The sequence below is a fragment of the Drosophila kikkawai genome, chromosome 2R (assembly GCF_030179895.1).
Source record: "Drosophila kikkawai strain 14028-0561.14 chromosome 2R, DkikHiC1v2, whole genome shotgun sequence".
Classification (NCBI taxonomy): Eukaryota; Metazoa; Arthropoda; class Insecta; order Diptera; family Drosophilidae; genus Drosophila; species Drosophila kikkawai.
This window is the reverse complement of record NC_091729.1, coordinates 14281955-14309313: the sequence shown is the minus strand read 5'-3', so window position 1 is coordinate 14309313 and position 27359 is coordinate 14281955. Positions and strand designations below refer to the sequence as shown.

The window sequence follows — 27359 nt, the reverse complement described above, 5'->3', positions numbered from 1 at the left end:
ATATAAATATATATAACAGGACCTTTCCTTTACCCTATGCTAATTTTTTAAGCAGAACTTCCTACAACTTGACTTATTTTAAAAATATCTTTAATACTTATTTTGTTTTTACTTGGTCTTAAAATATTTAAAGTTAACATAATTTTTTCCCATTTAATTTCATTTTTATCAGTGTACCTTGCCCCCAGTCACGGAGCCAACTGTCAGTAATGAAAATTTAAGCAACTTTGGCAAACACAAATATGAAATTAACCATTTTGTTTATCGTGATGCAGTTGTTGACGCTGCAGGTTATCCAAGGGAACGACCTTTGGCAGAAGCAGCAGGAGGAGAAGGTGGAGCGGCGTCAGGAGATGGCTCTGTACCAAGAGGGGGAGCTCCAAGAGTTGGCTCATCCATTGCTGACACCATGCATGCGGCAATGCGTTAAGGACATGATTCCAACCACAGATCGGTCAGAGGAATGCCAACGCTACGAGCGAGAGTTCGACTGTTCGCTTCACTGCGTGTTCAAAGTGCCGATTTATTGAGACATATCGTGTGAGCATAATAAATATATATAAAACACAACCATTAAGCTTCGTACACACGGCAATGGAAACCCATTTGACGTGTGTGCACACAACACACATAATAATTAAGTATGCCATTAATGGTGAATGTAAATTGCTTGTTACATACCAGCAGTGTCTGTTTTCTTTCATTATTTCTCATTTCACAGTTTGCATTTATTTTAATTTAATTAAAATGTTTGTCGTTCCTTTTTTGGCATTGACATACCAATACAATTTTCCATTTAATTTCATTTAGGACTGTCGACAAAGCGGAGGCAGCAGCAGGCGCAAATATTTGCCATTTACCCGGATCGTTGGGGTTGCTTTTTTTTTTGGCAAAAAGTGCAACAGCAGCGGCAGCGACAGCATATCCATATGCCAAAGGTCCTGGTAAGGATCGAAGGCCATTAATCATCGCCACATGCGACGACGACGACGACGACGACGAGAGTGTATGACCTTTGCGATGACATGTGAGTTAATTAATCTAACTGCCCAGACACAACGAAGGTCACCAGGCATAGCAATTAAACATGGCAGCTGATGATGAAGGGAATCCGAATCCTCTCCACCGACACCACCGCCGCCTCCTTCCGCCATTTACCTTGGCCAGACGCATAAATTTCAATTTGCAATGCCATGAGCCCTGGATGCCCCCCCATCTATGCATTTAAATTGATGGCCGTTGTGTGCTGCTGCATATGCGAAAAGTTGTTCGCGCCACGCCCCAATGCGCAATTAGCGGACCGCGGCCCATAAATAATTTCCACCGAAAGCCAGCGGGAAATGGAAAACGTAAGGCGGAAATGATTGCCCAGAAGGGCGAATAAACAGATGAGCGTCCCTGGCATTGGGCTTAAATATTCACAGCGCGACTATAGTGTGTGACAATTGAATGGAAGTCGGTGAAAATGCAGTTAAGAGGAGACATCCAATCCGCAGGATTCAAAATCCATCACGTGACGTTAGCCGGCATCACGTTCAGTCCTTGTACACGCGGCGTATGCTTAATATATTTTGGCTTTGAACAACTGAGCCAGATCTGGGGAAATTCTATGAATTTTAAGCATTCCATTTGCCTGGGATAAATCCGGCTTTCTATAGTTTTGGGCTAATAAATCGCGGCGGCGGCTTTTGTCTGTGCACCTTTGTTGAAAACTTTCTTCGAGGACTCTCGTTCGCCCCCTGCCCAGGACTTTTAATTATGCAGTTCAGCTCATTATGCTGAAGTGACATTTTTCCAGCCCAGCGAGAGGAAAGGAAGAACGAGAGTTTTGTGGCCCAAATTGCAAACTTTATTTTATTGCAATTTTAAACTTTGCCCTTACCCAGGGAAAGTTCAGGCTAAAATATTTATATTTGCTATAGAATGCCGCCGCTGCCAGTAGTGCCTGTGCTTTGTATATGTTTATCTTCTGCTTTTTGCGGTCCTGTCCCCCGGTTAAGTGGAACTATTTGCAGCTGCTCCAGTAAACTTTACCCACTTAACAGGTCATAGAGTTGCGATCCCAGGACATGGTCCTGCTGCTAAGCTAACAGCATCTTAACAGAATCCTCTCCTCTCTCTGCGATGTCCTGCTCTCTCAGTTAAAGCTCCCCGAAGGTTAGACTTTGCTGTGTGTCTTTGCATGTCCTGCTAGTGTCTTTGCTCAGTGTGTTTGCTTTGGCCGAAGCTGTCGGCGAATTTAACGAGTCGCGTCCTTTTGGCCAGGCTTATTTAAATACAGCACGCACAGACGTCTGGCAATTTATTCCAAGTTCGGCCGGCTTTTGTTGCACTTGGCGGCCGCTCGCGATCTCAAGTCGGAAATCGCGTGCTATAACAATAAAATGTGAACAATTCGGTTTTAAAAATTATATGTGCCAGGTAATGGGAGAATAAAGTAGAGTAAAGCGAAAGTTTGGTGAATGTTAAGCCGGGTTTTCAGACAACAAAGAAGGCTAAGAAAGCTGAGCCTTTTAAAGAAAGGTTCTTTGTGCGGTTTTAGCTTATTTTTTAAGGTTTATAAAATATTTAATGAATAATATAGACACTAAAAATTATACACCCAACTTAATTTAGGGATATAGAATGCAAAAAAAATATAAAATAAACTACAGAGGCATTTGATATTGTTAAATTACAATGTTATTCGCCGTTAAAAAGTTAAAAAACAATTATTAATCCTTTTTAAACTATAAACAAATTATTTCACAATTTAAATACGGCTTAAAACTAAGATTCAATTCAATTAACTTATTTGCTATATATTATTAAAATTCCAATAAACAGAAACAATTTTATATTACTTAATAACAAATTTATTTGGTTTCATAAAACCAAGAAACATTTTTAAAAATATTTTTTACTATAAATAAAATTAAATTACAACTTAAATAACACATAAAAATAAAATTTCCTGTATTAAAATAATTTCATACACATGTTTTTTTATAGTAAACAAAAAGAATACTCATAAAAACCTGAAAACAAAAGCTAGTTTCCTCCTCTAACCCAGCTTTATTTCACAAAAGGCGTTCCTTTGTTTATGTTTGCCTTAAAATAAAAGCATTTTGTAAATGGTAAAACTTTTTTTAAAACAAAAAAAAAACCCAGCCAAAGGCCGAACATTGATTTTCTCCCAAAAACATTTGTGCCGAGCAAACTACATACATTTGGCCGAAATAACCATAACACAAAGTTTGGTAGTTGTGTTAGGCATTCTCCCCCTCTCCCTTCTCAAAAGTGCCATACAGAATATTTCAATTATCTTTGAAATTTGCCTGGCTTGTCGTAAATCATGCTCTCCAACTACCACCACAGCCAGAGCCAGTCCAAGGAGTCCAGACGTGAGACGTGAGACGACAACGTTTCCGAGACCCACAAAACACAACAAATGACAGAAATGAATGCAGCGGCGGCGGCTGCCTCCGAGGAGACAAAGGAGGGTGGTGGAATGCCAGCAGAACCAGAACCTGAGGCAGTAGCCGTACCTGAGACCGAGGCGAAGCCTGCAGTGCCACCGTCCAGGCAGCGTACCCTTACGCGCACCGAGGAGATGGATGCGGATGGCGACGATATCGAGCTGGATCCGGATGGGGACGATGCCGCGGACAGCATCACCTTGGAGCTGGCCTTATCACCGCACAGCAGCACGCCCACGCCGCCACCGACCACGGCGGACGAGGACTTTGCCCAGCTGGACAACAGCAAGCCCTTTAAGGTATGGTATCCATGTCCCATGTGCCAACCTTTGGTGGCACACGCTGACCAGTTCGTTAAGTGATTACAGCGGTGCTATTGTTAAGCTTAAAGGAAAAACAAGGACAAAAAAAAGAAAATGGTTGAAAAAAGTTTGAAGTGGAACCCTTCAGTTCTCCGGCGGCCACTTCAAAAAGCTCCGACATTGAGTAGCCTCATCGACATTGGTGCTGCTGCCGTTGAAGTGTTGCTGGCGGTGCTTTATACGCCCTTTAAGCATTCAGCCAACTTTTCAATCCGCTGAAAAAGCAGTTGGGGAGCACAGAGCAGAGGTCCTTCCCTCTTACTGCCATAGAGCAGAGGTCCTTCCTGCCAAACTCTATTTGGTTCTATAAAGGTTTCAGGCGGACAGCCAATTTGGTGCACAGGGGAAAAGTCCAAATAATTTGATTAGTTTACCTTTTTGGCAAGGGAATATTTTAGTTTATCTCAAAGGGGATTTTAAATAGCAATTTAAATTAGTGCTTTTATAAAGGAATATTAAAAATTGTATTAATTAGCTTGGCTTTCATTTTATAATAAAAATGTATAGCATAGGTTACATTTTGTGATCTTATTTATATATTTAAAATGTACATGTTGTTTTTAGACACATTTTAAAGGGATTTAAAAACCCCTGGGATTCGTGAAGTATCCAGGAATATTTGAATTGTATTCCTACTGTGATTAAATCACTTTTTAATTTATAAAAATCTTTTATTTCTATTCAAACTTATTTAAAAATAAATAAAGTAAACTAATATTGAACCCATCAAAGTATTTTTCCAGCCAAAAAATCAGGCAGAAAAATCAAATCCAATATAAACCTCTAGCTTTACTTCTCTTAATTCCCTTCTACCATTTAAAATTTTTGTTTCTGTGTGCGGCTGGGCAACAATTGAAATTTAATTAAAATGTTCAAACTGTTCGAACCCGTCTAGGCTGAAATAGTAGCATCCGCATGCGGGCGCCAAACTGGCTCGTATATCACAAGAGTCCACCCACCATCGCCACTCAGCCGTATCCCTCATCATGCCGCCAATCACCTCCAGGAGGAGCCACGCCCACATTTAAGCCACCTAGACTGGGGGGGATAAGGCGATAAACGATAACGAGGCGACGGCGTCTGGCGGTGGGGCTGCATCCTAATCGATTTATTGTGTGCTAACGGCATTAAAGCCACCGCCATAACAATATATATCGGCCGTAAGATCAGCATCTGGCCGGCTGAATTGATGATGAGCAGCCCGTCAAGTGGCTGGCTGTAAATTTTCCAGGCGAGAAGGATATAGCAGGAGGGGAGCAATTAATTGGCAGCTCGATGTTGCCGAAACGCGATGTCATTTGTCAGTGACAGGGCTCGTGGCTGTTGATGAGTGAGCGCGGGCCACGCGTCGTATAAGTAATTCATGCGCATTTCAGCTAATTAATATGCCCACAGTTTGCCTGCCATTTGACACGGGTCCCCTTGTGCCACCTACCGTATCGAAAAGGATCTGGGTAATTCAGGCCCCTAAGGCCTTGCCGCTAGATAGCTGGTATACGTAGGCCCTTTGACTAATTGCTGGGGTAACTGGAGGCGAAAGGGAATTGAAACAAGGAGGTGCTAATCCCGAAGCTATTAATATGCCAAAAACTGGTAGTAGTAGATTTTTAAATGAAGTTCCATTTTCTAAAAGCTTTTGATTTATACAAAAACCTGTTTGATTTTAAGCCTTATTGATTGCCCAACTAAGCCAATTTAATTGGTTTTGGCTTTGGCCTTAGGAAAACTTATTTGCCATTTCATTTTTATTTAAAGAAAAATATCTCTACAGCAACATATTTGCTCATACAATTTGTGCAAGGATGAGTTTTTAATTGTATTTATTTCAAGAGTCTCACTTCTTATTTTCCTTTCTGGCCAGAAGGAAATTCAGTGGTGGCCCAGCAATACATATTTCTGGTGCTGCTGCTGAAAGGGAATTAAATTCCGGAAAAACAAATCCCATTGGGTTTCCCTGGGTCCCACAATTTTCTCTCAGGCTAACGCGTAAATGCGTTTTCCATGTCACACAGTCGTTCGGAGAGTTGTCCACCTATGTGGTCTACCTTTACGTATATGGTATGTACGTAAGGATTCCGGAGAATGCAAAATGGCTCAAAAATAAAGTCGGTTCAGCCACAAAATGAAGAGATCCTTGGACGAGGAGGTGGCGAAAATTAAATTACCAACAGAAGCATCCGCACCGGCAAAACAAACAATGGCGGCGAAAGCAAACATTTTTGGTTGAATACGCCTTGTTGAGACATTGCGTATACGCCACGTTGCGCATTAAGGCAAATAAACGAGCATTATTCATGTCCAGGCAGGCGTACAACTTGACAACGCCCCAGAAGAGCCAGACAGACAGATGTAGCCGTAATAAGTAAGCTAATAAGTACGTGTAAGTGCGGAATGCGACAGCAAGTATGAAAGCAGCTGAGAACTCATCACGGCCCACGACATTCGAATGACTGAATGATGCTAATGATTTTCAGGAGGACACTGAGGGAAAATTTTGAAATTTTTTTATAATTACTGCCAAGTGTGCAAGTTAGAATTCAAAGTTATTTCTTCATTTAACCAATTCTAACAGGCTCTTATTTTTATATAAAAATTTCTTAGAATTTCCATAAAATTCCTTAGATTTCCTTTCTCTCTGCACACCTCCTAGTGTTACCCTGACATTTTCATGACAATCATGGGAAATTAGTGCGTCAATGTCTCCGATAAATGCCATGAAGCGAGCGAGAACTGCTGGACAATGGTCACCGCAGGCACACATCAAAGCAATTTCGGCTTCAGGGCCTTGGGCCATTGTATATTATCGAGGCTTCCATTACCTTAGAGCCGGGAATGGGTTTTCGGTTTGGGTTTGGGTTTCACCTCCCCTAGCTCCCCCTCCATTGTGATGGACTTCAATTTGTAGTCTATAATTGCTGACATTCGCCCGTAATTTGCATTTCCTGACCAGGCCCTAAGTGCTATTAGGACAACAGATTCCCGGACACACTGCAGCAGCAGCAGCAGCAGCAGCTCTTTGCTGGCCTCATGGCGAATTCATGACTGCACCTCGGCTCGACCCATTGTCCTTGTCACGCTCCTGGCTTGTTTGTCGCCAGCTTCACTGAGGCTGCTCCTGATGCCGCTGCTTCTGCTAAGCAAACGAGGAATTTACAGGGACAATATTGACGTTAGGCGATGGCAAACAAAAATGCGAGGGCAAATTCCCCAAAAGCTCAGCCCGCACACACGGTTGTAAATATTTACGTAGCTATGCCTATGCCTGTTCCACTGAATCCTTGTTCCGGTGGGACAACAAGGACCCTAAATTCGCTGAAAGGTGAAACCGCAAATCAGGGCGAGAAACACCGAACTGAGTGCAACATGATGGAAGCAATTTGCTTCGCTTTCGTGACCAAAAATCAGAGTTCAATGGTGGCCACTTGGAAAGCGAAAATACACATTGTTGAGCTGGCTGGCACTGGCGGTTAAGAAAGCCCAGTTATAATGACTTTTTGGCCCCACACACAAAGGCGAAAAACTGGCAAAAAGCAAACAAAGCCGCCGGGCATTGGCATCTGGCCCCAGACTTGGTGCCGCTACTGATTGAATAGTTTCCCAGGGACCAACGAGACTCGAAAAGGGAAAATACTCGTTGTGGCAAGTGCGGCTTTAATGGGTGGGCACGCACCCGAACCCAGTCTCCCCATTGAAATTTCGCATTAAATGCACGATAAACTTTCATTGTTGTTGCAGACTTTCCGCCAACTGAGCAGGAGTCGCCAGACTCCGGCCAGACGTAATGGCGTTGGCCATTTGATGGATTCCCTAAGCATCGTATAATTGGTTTAGCAGACTGTCCCAGACGGGTTGATGGATGTGCAGTTGGTAGAGGATTGTGTACGCTGATGATTCACATTCAGTTTCAGATTAAATGCCCACAAAACCGCTTGACAGTTGGCTGTCAGGCCAGAAGACACCTGAAGATCTGTCAAAAAAGAGGGACACCTCCTTGGGCGATTTATCAGAGTTTCTGGGCGGCCAAGGGGCGGATACGCAATGTCCACATAAAGAAGGCGTTGGCAACTTTTTGACTCCGGGACCCTTTCCCAGCTTTTCTCGCTTTCTTTTTACCTTTCGCTTGACCCACCCACCCAACCATTCATCCAGTCATCCATCCAACCATCCATTCTCGTCCTTGTTGGAGCCTCTTTGGCATCGACAGCATTATGCTTTAAATATTTCAGTAGCAATCTTTTAGGCCCAACAACGGGCCAACGGAGTGGCTCAAGCAAATGGCTTGGAGAAAAAGGTAAAAAGAAATATAAATATAATCGACATGCCTGGGCCAACCTGTGCCTTGACCTTCCGCCCATTGTCTGGGGCTTTATTGTTATGGCAAATGATAAATTGATTATTTGTAGCTGCCGCTGGCTTTCCATTCAGCTGGCAACTCCCTCTCCAAAAATGTATATGTATTGCCTTTACAATTAACCTGATTTTTTTTTCTATACTTATTCTTATCGTTGCCGCCGCGCTTCGTTAACTTCATATTGTTTTTGATGGTGGAAAAGGAGGGTTGGGTGGTGGGTCTGCTGCCTTAAGGGGCTTTGGTAAATTAAAGCAAACAAATGTTTAAGGCTTTTGTTTGTTGTTGTTTCGCCAAGAGAGAGAGAGAGGGGGAAGAAACAATTGACATTGGCAAACATTTCCTGGCTAAGAAAACCTTCTACATTAATTACACCAAAATAAGGCTTAATGGAAATATATTTCTGAAGCTTAATAATCCTCCTTTATTGTCACCCACCAATTTGAGGCTTGTCAGCTTGAAATTCCTAGTAATCCTTCGCCACATTTTCAGATCAAGGACATCACACGAAATATACGCAAGGCGGTGGTGGCCACAACCCTTTCGGAGCTGCGCGTCAAGGTATCTGCGAAATTCGAACGAAATCAGCCGGCGATACACCTGGATTGCGATGGCACCGAGGTCGATGACGAGGAGTACTTTAGCACTCTGGAGCCAAATGCCGAATTGATTGCCGTCTTTCCCGGCGAGCAGTGGCGCGATGTGAGTGGTTGTGCCCGCCCCTATATCCTTTATCCCTTATCCTGGCTTTGGCTTAAACCCGCTTCTCCCCCCTTTCCCTCTCTCTGCAGCCCAGCGACTATAATGCCAATCTGCGTCGCACATCGCTGGATGCTCAGCGTCTGCGGCGACTGGTGAGCAAACTGCAGCCAAACTATATCAACGATGATGACTTAGACAAGCTGTCGAACATGGATCCCAACTCCCTGGTGGATATCACAGGACGTGAGCCCAAGGACAGCGAGTACTCCTCAAGGAGCGATGCGGCACGCAGGTCCACAGAGCTATCCTGTTAGGATATTTGGACATTTTTTAGAGTAAACGGAGCAGGAGGAGGAGCTATGTATATATGGGAATTTGTACGAGTTTATGAGTCAGAAAGAAATGTTGGGGTATTTTTGGAAAACGTTTTGATGGCAAACATATTTGAAAGGGTTTAACTCCGCCTCCGTATAGAGCAGATTTAGAAAAAGTTGTGTATTTTTCGAGCCCACATTGTAGACGCCAACCTGAATGTCTATTATCAGCCGCTAATTGTTCCTAGACCAATAGCTGTGTAACGAGCCACAATCTGGAGAGCCTCAAAGGTCCATCTCCAGTCCTAGATGACCTCACCTCACCTCCTCACAACCTCTCTCTGTATATCCCCTTCAGAGGAAGATCAACGAAGTGCAGCTTAGAGTTTAGAGTCTGTCTAAGCTTGTAGGTATTAATAAATGAAATAAATTAAATAAATATATTATATATTTTCCATAGCAAAGTCCTTGTGAATGATGTCACACAGAAACAGTTTGGGTTGTTAGGGAGCAAGTACGATTTTACCATAATTGAATCTCAATTAAATCAATTAACAATTGAATAAACGTTTAACACACAAATCCACACACACGGCACACAAAGAAACGTTTTCACATTTTTTTCGTCGTTTTAATGCTGCATCAATGATCCAGGCACTATTTGTTGCACTAATCGAAGGGTTATAGGAGCCCGTATTTAACTCGATTTACATTTACGTTGGAATCAATTGGCAATTGGAAATTGTAATTTGTGACTTGTAAAAACAAAAACGAAACGAAAAACTGAAAATAAATAAATGGATAAATGTGTGAAAATTACTTTTTATGGAAACATTTAACATAAGAGGTGGGGGGTAGTGAAGGGGATTTATTTTGGCCATTTTTCTCACTTTTTCAAGGCTAAGCAGCTGCCGACTGAGGAAACTTTTGCGGAAATAATCGAAGATATCCATCAGCTTGGGCAGTTTTCAATCCCCTTATCGATTTGCTTGGTAAACACCATCAAAGCTTAGCCTTAAAGTATCCATTTCAAGGGTTTCCTGAACTTAAATTCTAGTTTTAATTATGCCAAAAGCTTGTGCTCCTCCATTCATAGGCACTTCCCTTTATTAGCTTACCATTCCAAACCCTGGCCATGCCAGACATTTTTAATTTCAATTTCCTCTGGTCAGTAGCAGCAGCAGCAGCTCATTCCTCGAATAGAAATCAGAAAAGGATAAAGAAGAAGGATTCGACTATGTGAAACATGGCCAACATAGTTCACTCGCTCAACGCCCCGGGTGTTCCTAGTTTTCGTATTCATGTTAAAGTTTCCCTTTCAGCTGGTTTCGGGGGGAAATCCCTGGCAGGCGTTGAAGTTTAAATGAAATCGAGATGGACAACAGTAGATTTTTATTTTATTTTTTTGCCCATAACAATCACTCAAATCGGAAACCACCAAGGACCTGGGCCACAGAATGCGACGTATTTTTAATACGTTTGATAACTGGGCCCTGAACAATGCCGAAATGCCAAAATGCGAGAAGGAAGTGTGTTACACATGGCTGACTGTGGAAAAACACCGGGAAAAGCTGACAGATAAAGGCAAAATGTCAGCCATTTCGTTACGGTCAACCTTCGGTATGATATATATACTTATATCTGGGGACATATTGGTGTGTGTGTGTGTTTAGCTAAGAAACTCTGTGGCCAGGCAACTTTCTCTGCTGAAACCCGAATAACTTCGTATCTGCCACCTGAGCAGGTGTGGCAAATATGGTTATAGCCGCCAGTTGCGGCTTACATTAACAACCTGGCAGATTTATGCTCCAGTTATGCACTTCCTGTTGGTGGCTCTTAACAGCTCATCAGGGTCTGAGTCTGGGAATTTCCAACACCTGAGCTCCGCCACGAAAAGTCCTTGGCTTAGCTGGGCTCTTTGCCAGTCGCGCAGCGGAAATGTCATTGTTGTTTCGGAATCAAACGCATTAAAAATTTATTGAATTCATTTTTATGAGTTCTCTGCCCTTGCCTCAGTGGGTTTTTCCTGGTCCTCCTCCTCCTTCTGCTCCTTGTGACACTGCACTTAAGCTTTCCTTTTCCACTGAGTGCCGCTCCGTGCATGTGTAGGAAAGCAGATGGGAATGAGGATGGGGAATCCTCCTTCCTTATGCAGCTCCTTGTCTGTCCATAAAAAGCACTAACAGAGCCAAATCCTGGCACTCGGCAAATGTCAATCAAGAGCAATTATCAGGATTCAAAGATTTCAGCAACTCGCAAGCAGACATAAATGAAGGGGAGCAGAGGAAGAGGAGCTCTTTAAATATATACCGTTTCCTACTGTTTCCATTTCATTTTATTCATTCGTTATACAATTCGTTCTAGCAACTAAAGAAAATAATAATAATAATATGCAAAAAGTTATGAAAATAATCGAGGGAAGGACGTAAATGCTCATCGACTCGCGCAGCTCCTGGCGAATTTCGGGCGGGGGGGAAAATCATAAATGAATAACAATTTCCGAATAACAATATCAGGATAAGGAGTCCGGGTGTTGCCAGGATGCTGGTCAGTAGACAAACTTCTTCTGTTCGCCATACAGCTGCTCATAGAGGGACGGAGGCAGATGCTCGGCCAGGAAGATCTGCAGCTTCTCAGTGGTGGTCACGGGCGTATAGCGGGCCATGGGGAAGGTCCTGGTCACGGCATCGATGAGGACGCGCAGCGTGGGCTGGATGTCGGATGCCTGGGTGGGGATTAAACGCTCGTTAGCCAATGGACACACGTAGAGACTGTGTTTCACTCTCTTACCTGGCGGGAGTACTTCTCCACCGATGTCATGGCAGCCTCATAGTAATCCTCGCCGTAGGTCTTCTTCTGCTCCGAGGAAAGCGCGTTCCACATTTGCTTGGCCTGGGACAAGGGGGAAGGGAATAAAGCCAGTTCGAGTTAATGAGTTCTGTTTTAGTTTCCCCCCTCATCCAGAAATAGTTATTGTATCATAAAAAACTAAAAGCATAACAGGGCTTAGTCACAGGGAGAGAAATGGGAGACTTTTCAGGGTGTTCCTTTAATATTTTAGGAGATGTTGAAGTAGAAGAAAGGTAAGAAATGTCCTGCATTTGGAGAGGTAATAAGTAAGTTGTGAATAAAATTCTATGAAATTATTAGAGCTATAAAAAACAGCTCCCTTGAAAGCTTACAAATAAATATTACAACCTTAAATATTAAAACTTAAAACCTTAAGAAATACCTATTTACTTAGAGTATTATTCTCTCCCTTAAATATTTGCATTGTTGCTTCAAATAGAATTCCCGAAAGATCCAAATATATACTTCTTCCTATTTTTTTTCTCCCTGCACACCCATTAGTTCGCCCACCATAAGTCCCAATGCCAGTCATTAGCTTCTTTTCTCACCTGGTCGCGCAGCTCCGTCTCGTTCAGCCAGCCATTGCCGGGCGAAAACTCGCCGGCCGCCACCACGGACACATCCACGCCCCGGGTACGCATCTCCTGGCGCAGACAGGCGGCAAAGCAGTCAACGGCCGCCTGGGTGGCATTCTGGATGCCCCGCACGGGCGATGGGACCCGGTTCAAGCCGGAAGTGAGGAACACCACACGACCATGGGCACGACGGACCAGTGGCAGGAAGATTTGGGTTAAGCGGGCGACACCTGGATTGAGAGAAAAGGAAAATTCAAATACTGCAACCCTGACTATAAGCGCCACTTTGACTCACCTAGCAGGTTGAGGTCCAGGCTCTTGCGCAGCACACCGAATGGAATCCATTCGAGTTCGCCCAAAGCTATCCAGTGGGCGCAGTGTACCACAGACCAGAGTCCTTCGGCGCCATGTGGCAGGTGCTGGGATACATAGCGGGCAGCTTCCAAAAGCTAAGGGAAAAACGGATAAAGGATAAAAAGGATATGGGTGGAAATATTAACTAAAAGCTTGAGAGCTGAAAGCTTCGACAACTTACGGTCTTCTCCGAGGTGACGTCCACATGCAGCAGCTTCATGCGTCCCGAGGTCTCTTCCTTGAGTATCTTGGCCTCGTCAGAGTCCTCGATGGGCGTGTTGAAGCCAGCATAGACGGTGAAGCCGAGATCATCCAGTTTCTTGGCCAGATACCAGGCCAAAGGAGCCTCGCAGCCGGTGATAAGGACGCCCTTGCCAGAAGCGGAAACCTAAAAGGGGAAGAAAGTAGTGTACGAAAATTAATATCATTAAATTTAATAACTGTAAAATTAATTGAAGCCTATTTTAAATATGTTATATGTTTTTTTTTAATGCATATAAGCATGAGAATCTCAAAACGTTTTAACTTTACAAAGAAGAAAAGGTAAAACAAGAAAACATAAACCTTAATTGCCTTTAATTTTCAAGATAAACCTTTTATAAATCATAAAATATATGTCTTATATTATTATATATTATTTATTATATTTTAAGATCTATCTTTTCAGACTAGCGTTTAAACTAAAAATGTCTTTCTAGCCAAGGATAACACCTAACTCCCCACTTGAAGTCACTATAAAACTGAAATCCATTTGGGTTTCCTTAAATAAAATACCAAGAACTAGCTTTATTTTCCCTGTGTTTCCCTACAAACTCAAATCAGAATAAATTAAGCACTCTTCTATTTTTGGCCGTGTAATTAGCCAAGGTAAACGAATCAATGCTGCGGCTGTTCAACTCTTCTGCCAATTAAGGTTCAATAATTGTAACGCCAATTAGACAGCAGTGTGTTTTGTGCGACAGGGTATCGGGTTTTTTAATTATATGTATATACCCAAAGGAGCCTTGTCAGATGTTTGACCTTTTGGCCCACACCCGAAATAAAGTGACGTTTGTGGGCTTTAAGACCGGCGGCCACTTAAAAAGTCGAGTCACAAACTGGGCTTAGAGGGCAGCCGCCAGTTGGCAACTTTGTCAGCGGCGATTAAAGTTTATTTTCTCTCTCCAAGAGCCTGGCCTGCTTTCGATTTCAAAGCGAAAGTCCAGAGAGGAACAAGGAGTGGAGAATGTGGAGTCTCCGTCTCCGAATGGAATGGGATGTGTGTGCTTTGGGCTGGGGTGTCACAGATATTTGTCTGGGAAACGACGTCCAAGACGACGACGAGGATGACGACGATGATGAAGACGCTGGCAAGTTGAAGTGGGCGAGCAGGAAGACGTGTGCTCACTAATACTTCCGCTTTAGACACGCGCTCCAGTCAATACAGCAGGACATGGAGTGGGATGGGTCGGGTCTAGGGATTCTGTGGGCAGGGATAGTGTCATAATTCATCATGCCATTAACCAATATAGTTCGCCGTTCGCCTCAAGTGGATGTCTCTAGTGTGCGTCAGTCGAAGGACTCGAAGGGAATAGGCAGCCGGAAAAGGGAAAGGGGAGTGAGAGCTGGAGGTGGCTACTCATTGTTCGGGCTATTAAACCGTTATAAAGTGCTCGTAAAAATTGTTGAAAAAAAGCAAAGAATGAAAGAAAGCGGGCCAAGACGGGTGTATTATTATTGGCCATGCTGTTGACACCCATTAAGACTGGCCGACATTTTATTGTGGCCATAAGTGTTTGGCTTATCGAAATCTGTTGGCCGTTGTTTGGCGTTAATAAAAACACAAACACTCGTGGGCGAAAGACCACTTCCCCAGCTCCTGATCAGACTTCTGCTCTTCCTCCAACTCCTCCTTCGACTCCTTGTTCGACTCCTGTCTCTCTAAGTTTTCTCGACAAGTTATGTTCCTGGGGTTTTTACGCGAATCTACTTTAGATATAGTACGTTCTTTTGCGCTAAAACTTTGGTTCAACTTTTGCAGCATCCTGAGTTTATTGCGGTTCAGCATAAATTACTTTAAACTTTTGCTGGTAACTAAAAACAGCCACTGACTTAACGGAATTGAGCAATTAAAATGCAACAAAAAGCTGCTATAAAAGGAAAATGGATAGCCAGCTGAAAAACCAAAGCAACTAAATGTTTAGAGTCAATTAAAGTGCATTGGGGGAAACCAGAAAAAACTAGCTGGGTAGCTTCTTCACTGGAATTTCTTGGACCAACGCTGGCAATTATTGGAAAAAGCTGAGAAGATGTTATTTTCTAGCCCGGTGACGGGGTGATTTCTCAAGTTAAAAAGCCATCAAATTAATTATAACTTTGACAAGGAAAATGCTTGATAAAAGTCCAAGGAATTGTTTGACAGAGTTGATGGGGAAGAAAATAGAATATTTCTCAATAAAAATAGAGATTTTAAATAGGAATTTAAAAGGAATATTGATTGAATATTGATTAAAGATATAAATCAAAAAATATAATAACTATAAACAGTATATAAATCTACCATATTTCAAGCAAAAACCCTCTTATTCTTCTATTTACCCTTTAAATTTGACAAGAGAGCTTCAAAAATCTGTTTGCCCTGATGGCTATAACCACATTTAGCCCTGTTTCCGCAGTTTTTCCCGCTTCACGAGTCCTCTTAATCCCCTTATCCCCTCTGCACTCCGAAGGGAAAAACTACAGAGCAATACGGCTTGAAAAAATATCAACTTTCGACATTGCAGTGCCGTGGTGGGCTACGTGCAAGGCATAAAACAGCAGGATGAACGTCGACACAACCGCCTGCATTTTGCCACCTGCCAACTGCCACCTGCCAGTGTCCCCTTCCCCACCATTTGCCACCTGACATCGCACCTCTGGGCGGTCATGTCGGCTCTGTGAACACACGCCCACAGGACACGATGGCGATGGCTTGCGGTTTTTATAAAGCGTTCCCGAAATAGAAACCAAGTTGCATGCACCCCGAAATAGCACACACACAAGAGGGGGATTGGGGTGCAGGAGGTGCAAGAGGAGTCGGGCATGTCAGACATTCCATTTAACTGAGCACACGGCGGGGTCGGAAATGCATGGCGAGCATTGGAAGCGAGTAAGTCAATAAGAAGGCAGCTACAGCTACCCAAACTGGGCTACTTTAGCAATTTAAATGCATCCTTTATTGCATTTTAATTGCTGGTTGGAGAAGATTTATTCGCTGGCCAGGACGAGCACCAGCAGCAGGTGCTATCTGCGGTTACCGGAGAGCACCCAAAAACGTAGCATTTTACGCGCACTTTTAGCCGCAAAGTTGATAAATGGCAGCGTTGCACGCGATTCCGGGGCTGCAGCTCATTAACTCGGGCTTACGTACACCGGGGCGTATGCGCAATATTTATATAATGCATTATGCTACGGCACAAAAGTTAAGTTAATGTGTAAACTGCAGCAAGTTAGCAGCTAGGAGAATTCCCAGCCACGTCAAATTATGTGCCAGGACATCCTTTCCCTTTGCCAGGACTCGCTGCGCGCGTGTGTGTGTGTGTGGGCGAGCTAAAAGTTATGAGTGTAAAATGTAAACAACAATAAGGAGGAGTCCGGCTGGCTCATGAACCTGCCAACATGCGCCTTCATTTGCGTGAATAAATTTATGACTGTCCAGGGGAAGGACCAACGCAGTAAACACGTTCCTTTCCTATTCCGAGGATAATGCGGAAATGCTTGTTGTGTGGGTTGGAGGGTTGCTTCAAATGTGTGAAAATATTTTTGCGGAAGCGTATCCAGTTGAGCTTCATGGATAACCCATAAATATGTCCAGGACATTATTTAGGGTCATTAATGAATATCATTGCGGAATATTAGAAGTTTGAATATTAGAAGTTTGAATTTAGAAGTTACTGATTTTTAGTTTATTTTTCTTGTAGCTATATTTAACACTACAGGCTAGGCTTATTGTTCTGACAGGTGAGACAAGCTGTAGGTGTTGCAAGTAAACTTTGTAATTTACAAAGAAAAAACAAGACATTAAAAAAGTTGAAAGAGGAAATAAAACAGGAGAAACAGCAACAGGAACAGGCTAAGGAATATTATGGAAAGTATAGACAACTTTCTTTTTCTGAGAACTTCCTTGAAACCGAGAAATTCTATACAGCAAATGCGATATTATTGCTTGATAATACTTATATAACTTAATATATATTTGATTTATAATATTTAATCTCCTAATCTAATCCCCAGACTAAAATTTCCCCATTTCCTAGACCTAATGTATGACTTAACTTGGTTCTTAAAGGGTCTCCTTTAATCCCCGAAACGCCGAATAACTCGATCAACCGACCATAAACCCAGTTCGACCCGGAAGTAAAATAATAAAGCAGTTTTATTATTGTACTTCCTGTAACAGAATTAGTATTCGTAATAAATAAAACAAGTATCGCGGGTAAACAGATTTAATTCCAGGCCTGGTCTGCCATTGAACCCGTTCGATGAAACCGGACTAACGTCTTGCTTATCGGTTCGAACTTTGCTTTTATTATCTTATTTTTATCTCATTCTCTCTCTCTCTTTGGTCATTTTTTTTTGTTTCCCTTTTCTATGGCGGCGTTATCCTTGCAGACACATAAACCTCTCAAGAAAACGGGACACGCTTGACCGCTCAAGAGGCCCCGAAATAAATCTACATAAGCGAAATGGTGCAATCTGTGAAAATGGGGGACCCGGAGTTTAAGTGAAAAATGGCAAACAAACCGCATACAAATTGTCCTCGCTGTGTCACCAGGCCGCAGGATACACCCGCCCACGGACACCAAGCTCCTTTGTGAGCAAAGGCGACGAAATGTGGCCAACAGAGAGAGGGAGAGGAGAGAGAGAGAGAGAGAGCGAGTGGCAGGCCAAGAGAGGCCAAGAAATGGGAAACAAAGAGAGGCAAGCACACGCATGCACGCATATTAAATCAGTGGCTAAAAATAGACACCAAATAAAATACGAGCCAGGGGGAGGGATGTTGGGTCCCCCAAAAAAAAAAATAAATTAACTAAAAAATTTGAAGAGGGAGGCAGGGAGGCGGTGGCCAGTGGACAGCCAAGACAAACGAACCAACGGCAGTCGCCAAAAGTCATTGAACGTATTAAGCTGTAATAAATTAATTAACCGGAAAGTTAAAAACCATTTCTGTGTTTTGCTTTCCCCTCAACACACACACACAAACATATAACCGTACACGCATGGAGTGTCCTGGTGGCGTGTGGCAGGCAGGTCCTTTGCCAACTTCACGCCATCCGCAGACGACAGCGTCAGCATTAAAGGCTTTTCGCATTGCGCATTCCACGCGTTGTACCAGCGGAGGAGACCTAGGCCAATTTGCAGCTTGTTTCTCTGAATCGTATCTCTGTGTGTGTGTGTGTATGTCCTGAAGAACGAAAGTATTGGTAACAGAGGGGTGCCGGTGCCAGTGTGTGGCAGACAACACGCAAAGCTTTGACTTTGTGCCAAGCCAGCCATTATGGCAGCTCAGCCTGTTAGCCAACATCTCCGCCTGTGCGGGTGTTTAAACGAAGGATTAAGCTCCCCAGCTCCCTGGGATTTTATCCTGGTTGGTTGGCTCTTCTTCCGTATTTAAATTGCCATTGTTTCCGGTCGAAAAATGATGCCCCAGGCAATGATTCTTAATTAAAATATAGTGTAAGAAGGGCTTTTGAACAGGGATGCTAGAGACATAACTAAATAGAAACAAGGAAAATATACAGTTCATTATTTGGACAGCTTTGTGTAACTTAAATATAGTTTTTAAGCTTAACAAAGGAGTTATTAAGTCATCTACAAGCTATTCATTTGACTGGCTTTATCCTTTTCCAGGAAACCCAAAGTCAAGTCATTGGTATTGTCAAAGCCAACTGGCTGCCAATCATGCGGCGGCTGACGCTCTTGGCGCAGCAATTTTTCCAGCATTTTGTGACCCCTGACCTTTGATGTTCGAGCGATGGATGCACGGCTGGGTTGTCTGCAATTGGTTTTTAATTTAACTAAAATGCGCAGCGCAGCAAAAGAAGAATAAAAATGGCCGCGGGGACAGTAACTGGGGGAGAAGTTGTCAAGGCGTTTTAATGGCGTGCAATTCTAGGAATTCTAAGAAACGCAGAGTCCCCCTGGCCCCCCCCCAGTTCCCAATGTCCTTCATTCCCAGCCATTGTCAGGCCGGGCACGCCATTGCCATTTCTGAATGTCCTCAGTGTATTTATGGGTGTGTGCGAGTGTGCGTGTGTGAATCAACAGGCCACGCGCGACACCATAAAACCGAAACAGAAAACGGACCAGCACATGTATCTGTATCTAGTAGATACAAATGGGAGGTGGTGGAGCAGCGGCGAATGGGTAAAAATAAGCGAACGAAACTTCGCACATAATGAGTTTTTATGGCCTGCGAGAGAGAGAGAGTCCTGGCTTTTATATAGCCTTCAGTTGTCCTGGGCTTTGAGCTCCTCCTGCTCCTCTGCCATTGCCATCAGCAACTCCTAATTGCGAATGCAGTTCCTCCCGTTGACAAACAGTTCTTTTGCTATTTTTTCTCTCTCTGTGTGTGTGTGTGTATCTGCACAACACACAAATCAGCGTAAAATTTGTCTAGGGCCCAAGTTTTATGGAGCTGTAACTGCGACAAAGTGTGCAGCAGTCAGTCCGGAAAGTCAACTCTGGAAACCTAAGGAAGCTGTCGCTTTGCAGCAAAATGGGGAAGAAGAAAAAAAATAGAGTCCTGGTAGCTAAGTAGATGGTTTACTGGGTAATAAACAGTGCAAGGCACCAGGACAATGTTTCAGATGCAAGCAAAAACTACTGGCTACTGAATGCCAGATGCTGCTTTCAGACACTGAAAGAAAGCAAAGGAAATGTATCTGAGCTACAAAAGCCAACAAAAGCAGTTCTTAAACCTCTAGAAAGTGTTATAAAAAAATTAAATAAATATTTTTTAAACTATAATTGAGAAAAAATAAATTCCCAAAGAACTTCTCCTTTTTCTACAGTAAACTTTAAACGTATTTAAAAAGGACTGCTTGTCCCTAGGCAACAGGACACTTCTTAACCCTGACCTTTTCCTCTCAGTGCAGTGCAGCGAAAAGCTTGGTGAACTTCTTCTGGCATCTTCCTCACTCCCCGAGTGCCCAGATCATGACTCTCTCTGTAACCGAAAACCAAGCTGGATCAACTGCGATTTTCACCTGGCTCAGATGGCCCAGCCAGTTCGTAACTTATAGTGCTGAGAAGTTCAAGATCTCCCACCTTCCGCACTTTCAATTACATTTGAAGGTGGAAAAAGGAGGGATATTCAGGTGGAATGGGTCTGAAGATGGGCGTGTTGCAGTGGGCGTTGCTGATGTTGAGCAACTGCTCATTAGCGTGGCTCACACGAAGCTATTAATTCAATTATTTACACTGTTTCTGGCAGCTGACAAGCCCCGCACCCATCTTCTCTCTGTGTGTGTGTGTGTCTTGTTCCGGGAAACTGTTGCTCGTCGCCCGAGGTCCCGTGGCATATTCCCCCGTGACAAGCGAGGGAATGGAGAGAGAGGGTGATGATGGTGCAGAGCGGTTTGTGGACTTAATTATGCATATTACGACAAGTGTAATTTGCGTTGCGAAATGGACCCAATGCCGAAATCGAGTCGAAATATACACAACCAGTGCAGCCTCAAGCCCTCAAAAGCATTATAAAAACAAAAAAAAGATCAATTAAAGTGAAGAAAAAATGGTAAAAGATACTGAGGAAAGGGATAAGATACTTTAGGGTTCTTGGAAATTATAATTTTTATTGAGTTTTAAAGCAATAATTAAGGCTTGAATGGTTGTGTTTCTTATTAGAAAATCGTTTAACGATATAAATAAATTAAGATTTATACTATGTTTGCCTCTATATTTAGCCTAAATATCTTATAAATGTATCTACTAGATACTATCTAATCTCTCCATCCAAAAAGCTTATTTCGTCAGCACTGACCAACTGCAGTTGGCCTTAACAGCTGCAATTTAGCTGAAAATAATAACGGATTTCTGCAGAGCCAGAGGCTAGGCGAATGCGAGTGGGCGTGGCCATTGCGTGGGCGTCAGCGTTGAGCATTTCATTAGCTGCGCATTTACATTTCATTGCACCCAATTTGTGCTGCCGCGTCGCGTCAACAGTTGCCATCCCGAAAGCATCCTCTTCAACCATGTCCTGGTCCTCGTCCCGGAATGTGTGCGTGCGTGTAATTTAATTCGACAGTCGTGCCATAAAAATGAAATGCACAACGTGATGTGCAAGGATAAGCAGGACTAGGATATGTCCGCATATCTATATATACACATATAGTATGTATATGTGGCCACGCATGTTGCAAATAACTTTATCTACTCCGCACATGTAAATGCGAAGCGTCAGACAACAGAACAGAAATCGGGTTAATAGTTGAGGCCTGGCCGGGGCCGAAAAGCTAATCAAAGGCAAGGACATTTCATTTGGGCCCGAGAGAGAGAGCGCGCGTAGCCATCGGCGTTGACGCCCTCAATTCAAGTCCTGTTGCCGTGTCTAAAAATAGATTCAGGTCTGATTGGGAGTAGCTTCTTCACAAGGACACGGATGGAAGACGAAAACGAAGACGATGTTATGCCAATAAGTCGGCACATTCGGGGAGTGGGTTTTAAAATAAAGGTTAGGAAATTTTGGCCAACATATAATATTTGGTTATATTTATAACAGGTACTTGTGAAGAACAAGGCCTTCCTATATTTGGAAGTAAAATAAAAACAGAAGGAGGAATGTTATGACAATAAGTTATGGAAGGTCAGGGAGTGGGAAGTATTTGAAGAATATTTTCTATATTTTATTATTCTATATTGCTTGATTTATAGGGAAAAAAGATTACACAAGATTTATTCAATAAATTAAAAAAAATATACAACGAATTATTATTTAATATAATTAATACTCCATTTTTTATTCCCCAAGCCACTCGATTTCCTGTCATGTCTTTATTAAAGTGCTCATCGTCCTTCCCTTTTTTCCACAAGTCACAGCCTTGTCCTTGGTTAATCCTTGGCGAAGCGGGCCAGCTGAGTCCTGCCAGGAAGCAACACCTCTCCCTCTACCCTCTCTTCCCCCATCTTCCACCTGGCACTGCAGCTTCACCGGCTGCATCTGCTGCTGTTGCTGTTAATTATCCAGCCGTCGTGCTTATTACCTTAATGTTGGGTTGCCCATCGCGTTGAGTGCGCCACAGGCTGGCCACAATTGTCCGATCCGGATGCAGATGCCGGAACGAACAGGACGGAACGTACGGAACGAAACCCTGCAGGACAATGGCTACGTGCCACGGCACACGAAACTTGCCGCGTGTAATTGCCAATGTCATTTGAAACGGCCAAGAAGGAGGGCTAATTAAAGTGCACGCAAATTTGAATTATCTGCTGACTTTGTCGGCGCCACTATACCATAGATGGTGCGAAAATCCAGAGACGGCATTCATGCTCCACCTCCTATTGATTTCTCTGCATTACGTATACGCCGTGTGATCATTTGCGTAGTTAACGTAAGAATATAAAGCTGCTGACAAAGGCAAATAATCTCATGGCCCTGCGGCATAATTCGACTGAGAGTTTCTTGGAAGTTTAATTGAGCACAGGATAAGTACACATGAAGTTGTATTAATAGCTTAAGGAGGTGAAAGCTGACTTAGTATGTGTAGATGAAGTTAAGCTATATATTTGAAAAACGTTTGCCTTCTTTGTAAAATTCAAAAACTAAACAGAAAACGGCTTAACATGTGTAATCTTAAAAGGATAATCGAAATGCCTGACTAACTTTTTTGCTAACAAAGATTTTACCTTTGTTTAATATTAAGAAAATGTATTACAAAGAATTGCCATAATAATTTATTGATTTACAACACAATTTATTAAGCCAAAGAAATATTTTTCAAGTAGAATAAGAAATATTTTTCTAGCTAAATAAATATTTATTAAATAAGAAAGCAAAAGCTAAAGCCCAACTCTTTTTCCCACAAAATAACTCACAATATTCTTTGACTTTCTCGGAATAATGCAAAGTAAAATAAACTATTTACTAGATGAGCGTTCTTAAACTGACTTCAGAAATTCCTGTTTGGCCTCAAGTAAGTCAAGACTCAACATTTTTCCTTCTTAGGAATTTATATTCATTACCAAACCCCTTTCTTTCAGCAAGTTTGGCTTGGGTTTCCTCTCTCGGCTTGCTTGCCTGCTTATTTATTTGTTTTCATTTTCATTTTCCCGGCTGGCTGCCAGGCCGCCCGGAGAATAAGCTCTGAAATATCAAACTGAGGCCAATCCGAAGCCAAATCCACACAGTCAAGGGTTTCCTCTCTGGTTAAGCATAAGTTGACGACGTGCCCGCAGACCCAGCCTTCCTCTTTCTTCCGTATCCTTTGGCCCCGACTATTTTTAGTGCCTCTGATTTGTTTTGCCTAGCATTCAAGCCCCTCTGTCGTCACTTGTGGTTTTTGGCTTGGCACTCGAGGCGAGCCAAAGCGGAAGAAAAAAATGCTTACCCCTTTTTCAACACACTCAGAAAAGGGAGTTTTTTGTAGAGTGATTTTAGAATTTAAATTAAAGATATAGAATATTTTAAATATTATCTTATAAATATTTTCTTCGAGGTTTGATTCTTGATTACTTCTTGATTACTACACTCTTCTATTTAAAATCTTGAGTAATTAGAAACTCTTTCTAGTAGCTCCCTGGCTTTTTTCCTGTTCTCAAAATAGTCTTTGCTTTTTGTAAATTAAGTTAAGTGCTTGGTTAACTTCTCATTAATTATTTTTCTATATTTTTCCAAGTGCATTTACCCGCAGACAGTGCCTTAGGCTAAGGCCGCCCCTTGGCTTTGTAACCGAAACCTAAAACTAAACTATGTCTACGCTCCGCTCGCAATCCTTGGTGCGGTTTAGGGATTAGAGCGTCTGCTGGTGCGACTTACCTTGACAAAGTGGTAGAAGAGCACAGCTCCCACGGTGGCCAAAGCGAACCAGACAAAGATGGCAAAGGTGGAGATGCTGGACATGCTCAGAGCATGGAGCAGGTGCGAGCTGACGATGGCCGCGCCCAGGCAGAGCAGGAAGGGCAGGAAGAGGCGCTCGAAGATGTCCCATGGAATCTCCGCTGACTTTTGCGGCAAAGCCGATATCGAACCCCGGCGCAGTGAGGCTCTCCGCGAGGCCCGGCGCTAATGGATGATGGAAAAAAGCGGAAAAGATAAAGATAGACATACATTTCAGTCAAATATATGGCATATAGAGCATATATATCGCGATTTAATTATTCATTTCTGCGGCTACGCTTTATAAATAGCCCCAAAGACAGACAGAATGGCCGAGCGCTGTTGTTTTATCAATCGTGAGATGTTTGTTTGGCAAATATTTAAACAATTGCGGCGTTCTGTTTGTTTGCGTTTTGATCAATAAACAAGGCGGTTAGATATATATTGTATATATATACATCTATGCAAATTATTGCACACACTTATTGTTTTTATTTTGAGGTGGAAAATTCACCAACAAACAGATGGGGGCCCACTTTAAACTAATCCCTTTGAGTGAAGAGGAATTAATGGTTCTCTGGATTTTTCTGAGGGGTTTTCTCTACACTTTCTGATTAAACTTTGATTTAGATTTATGCTCTGCGGGCGAGCCTATATAAATTTTATAAGCTATGGGTAATTTGCCTTTGTATTTATCATAAAATTTGTTAATTATGCCCATGGTGGCAATTAAAATGCTTAATAATTAAAGATTTATGTAGTTCTTGAAACAATTTCAAGATGCCTTTAAAGAGATTAAGTTTTATTTAAAATTTGAGCTGGCAGAGCAATCTATAAGTTAGATGTTTAATTACTGCCTAGGTATTTAATAATGTTAAATAATTTTAACAATTTATATAAACCTTAAATTTGAGTTTTTTAAATACAAAAATGCTTTATTTATTTATTAATAATTTTTAATTTAGCTCTACAAAAGGAATTATGCGCATTGTTAAGATAATCTTAAGTCCCCTTAAGCACTTTCTTTAAATTTAAGACTTCTAGTTATAGCTTAAAGATTAAGTAATGTATAATTTTTTTAAAATTTATATAAATCTTGAAGTTTAGTTTTTTATATATTTTATTATTTGTTAATTAGGTTTTCAGCTCTACAAAAGGGACTAAATACACTCTTATGTCCCCTTAACGCAACCTTTGAAATTACTTATTACAAATTCCAGCAGACAGACCTTTCTTTGAACTTGTTCATTACAAAATTCTAGCAAATAAAATATTCTCATTTAATTACCAGCCATAATTCGTAATATTTCCTGTCCATTTATAATAGAATAAAAGTCTCTGCCAGGCATATGAACAATATTAAATCCATTTATTGACTTAAGACTTCCGCGTGGCATTTTCAGATTTCTCTTTGCTGGAAATTGGAAATCATTCAACGCGTCGACTGCTCCGTCTGCTCAACATTCCTTCTCCATATATACATATATATATATTTCGATATTTGCCAAAACATATATCATCGCAATTTCATTAAAGCTAACCCGGACTGCAACCGCAGGAACCCAAACGTCCGCAAGCACTCTCGGATACGTTTCGTATCTATAAATGTGGTTTGCTTGCATTTATCAGACCCTAACCCACACACACTGACATTGACATATAGCAATTACACATGACGTGCACAATACCCTCTCTCAGAGCTCAGAGGGTGGAGAAAGCCACAGTGAGGGGGGTTGTGGGGGCAGAAAAAAAAAACAGGCAAAAGGGGAGCGCTTTTGGCCATTGGCCATAAATCAACGACAGTGCGAAATAATCAAATGGTGGCATCTGCATAAATACAGAAGCCAATTGATTTATTCGGCCTGAAAATAAACCAATTTCCATTTCGGCTTCTTGAACTCTTTTGCCATTTTCCTACTATTTTTCTACTTGTATACCTATTTTTTTGTATATTTTTATTTTGTAAATTGTAAAGCCCCTCTAAAGTTCTATTTATAAGACCGCGTGCTTGCTTGGAATATCAAAAGGAAATCATCGGCGATGTCAGCTTTCTGCTTGATTTAGCCGCTGCTTTCGTCATCCGACCTTGTTGGCCGGATTTACACAGATATGTTGTGACTAATGCCGGGGCCGCATGCTGTAACCCACTCGCAGAAATCTGTAGCCGATCTGTAGCAGCTATACACGGCATCGATGCCGGTTGAGATATGTATTTGGTATTTATATAAATATTCCACACGATTTATGTACTTAATGGGGAGGCCCAGCTGCCAAGAAATTGGTGGATATACCAAGACGTTTGCTTGGGTTTGTCTCCAAGCTTTATATTTATTAATAAAGATATGGATATGTATTTTTAGATGATGTGAAGGAGCGAATCAAATGGAATGGAAAATTCTCGAAATGCAGAAAAGTAAAAAGAATTTCGTTTAGAGAAATTCTCTGTTATGGAATGTCCAAAGGAAAGTCTATAATAAATTATATTCCTGGTTATATAAATCTTTTTTAAAACCTTTTTTAATGTTCTTTTCAAGCCTATTTACATTGCATTCTCAAGTCGGCAGACTTTTGACAAGTCTGTTGCCCACCACTTAAGTTTTCATCTAGTGAAAAATTTGTTTAATTTTGTTCTTCCTCTCCTTGTAGCACGTACGTTGACCCACTTGGATCTTGGCCATTAAGTGAATTTTTGTAATTAATTTGGCGGCCTGCTTTGAGCACCGCATGACTTCCTGGCTGGCTACCCTCAGAAATATCCTTGTTCTGTGGCCAAAATGGGCGTGACTGGCACTGGAATTTGTGGGTTAACCTAACTGGGCTAAGGAGGGTGTAACTGCTAGGTAGACACAGACACAGGCCAAGTTGGTAGGAGGTTTTTGCCCCCCACTTACCATAGTGTTATCGAAGACCTGCATTATGTACTCAAGACTCTATATGTATTTATTTCGATTTATTTCGCGCACTCCGCGCACTTCTCACACGGTTTAGAGATCGGGATCTGGTCCCCTGGAATTTTCTTGAGATTTTTCTCGGCGGTTCTGGGGGCGCGCTCGTGGCCTGGGCGCTCTGAAACACGACGTGGCACTAAGCGTTACGATCGAGTGCCGCCTTTGCCTGCAGCCGAAAAATGTTCGGCAAGTTCTGTTGCCGTCGACGTTGGCGCCTCTGCCGACTTCTGTTGTATTTCAAAATGCTGCAGCGGAATATTGTCGTTTTGATTTTTTAAAAATATATCCGAAATATGTAGGTATGTGGCGAAGTGCGTGCGCGCGAGATACATATTCCGTGAGTTAGATAAATAAATATATATTTAAATCGTTGTCTTTCCACACTACAGATACAG

At 42.2% G+C, this 27359-nt stretch overlaps 3 protein-coding genes across 5 annotated transcripts; 2 read left to right on the top strand and 1 right to left on the bottom strand.

The window, feature by feature from the left end:
• Positions 1 to 187: 187 nt before the first annotated feature.
• LOC108082373 (uncharacterized) lies at positions 188 to 1699 on the top strand. The gene is made up of 2 exons (XM_017177714.3): positions 188 to 540; positions 811 to 1699. Exon 1 carries the CDS (start codon positions 243 to 245, stop codon positions 528 to 530), a length of 288 nt encoding a protein of 95 aa, XP_017033203.1. The 5' UTR covers positions 188 to 242; the 3' UTR covers positions 531 to 540; positions 811 to 1699.
• Positions 886 to 9814, top strand: Drep3 (DNA fragmentation factor-related protein 3). 3 transcript variants are annotated; one of them, XM_070284276.1, is made up of 4 exons: positions 886 to 1027; positions 3358 to 3757; positions 8661 to 8870; positions 8960 to 9814. In XM_070284276.1, exons 2-4 carry the CDS (start codon positions 3431 to 3433, stop codon positions 9182 to 9184), a joined length of 762 nt encoding a protein of 253 aa, XP_070140377.1. In that variant the 5' UTR covers positions 886 to 1027; positions 3358 to 3430; the 3' UTR covers positions 9185 to 9814. The 3 variants fall into 3 exon arrangements, with proteins under 3 accessions (XP_070140377.1, XP_070140376.1, XP_017033204.1); XM_070284275.1 differs by lacking the exon at positions 886 to 1027 and adding an exon at positions 1842 to 2157; XM_017177715.3 differs by lacking the exon at positions 886 to 1027 and adding an exon at positions 2305 to 2421.
• A 1682-nt stretch (positions 9815 to 11496) lies between these two features.
• LOC108082333 (D-beta-hydroxybutyrate dehydrogenase, mitochondrial) lies at positions 11497 to 27147 on the bottom strand. The gene is made up of 7 exons (XM_017177663.3): positions 26908 to 27147; positions 23957 to 24202; positions 13145 to 13351; positions 12905 to 13058; positions 12583 to 12839; positions 11975 to 12076; positions 11497 to 11909 (listed from the first exon to the last, which is right to left on the bottom strand). The coding sequence occupies exons 1-7, from the start codon at positions 26929 to 26931 to the stop codon at positions 11733 to 11735; spliced, it is 1167 nt and encodes a 388-aa protein (XP_017033152.1). The 5' UTR covers positions 26932 to 27147; the 3' UTR covers positions 11497 to 11732.
• Positions 27148 to 27359: the final 212 nt, after the last annotated feature.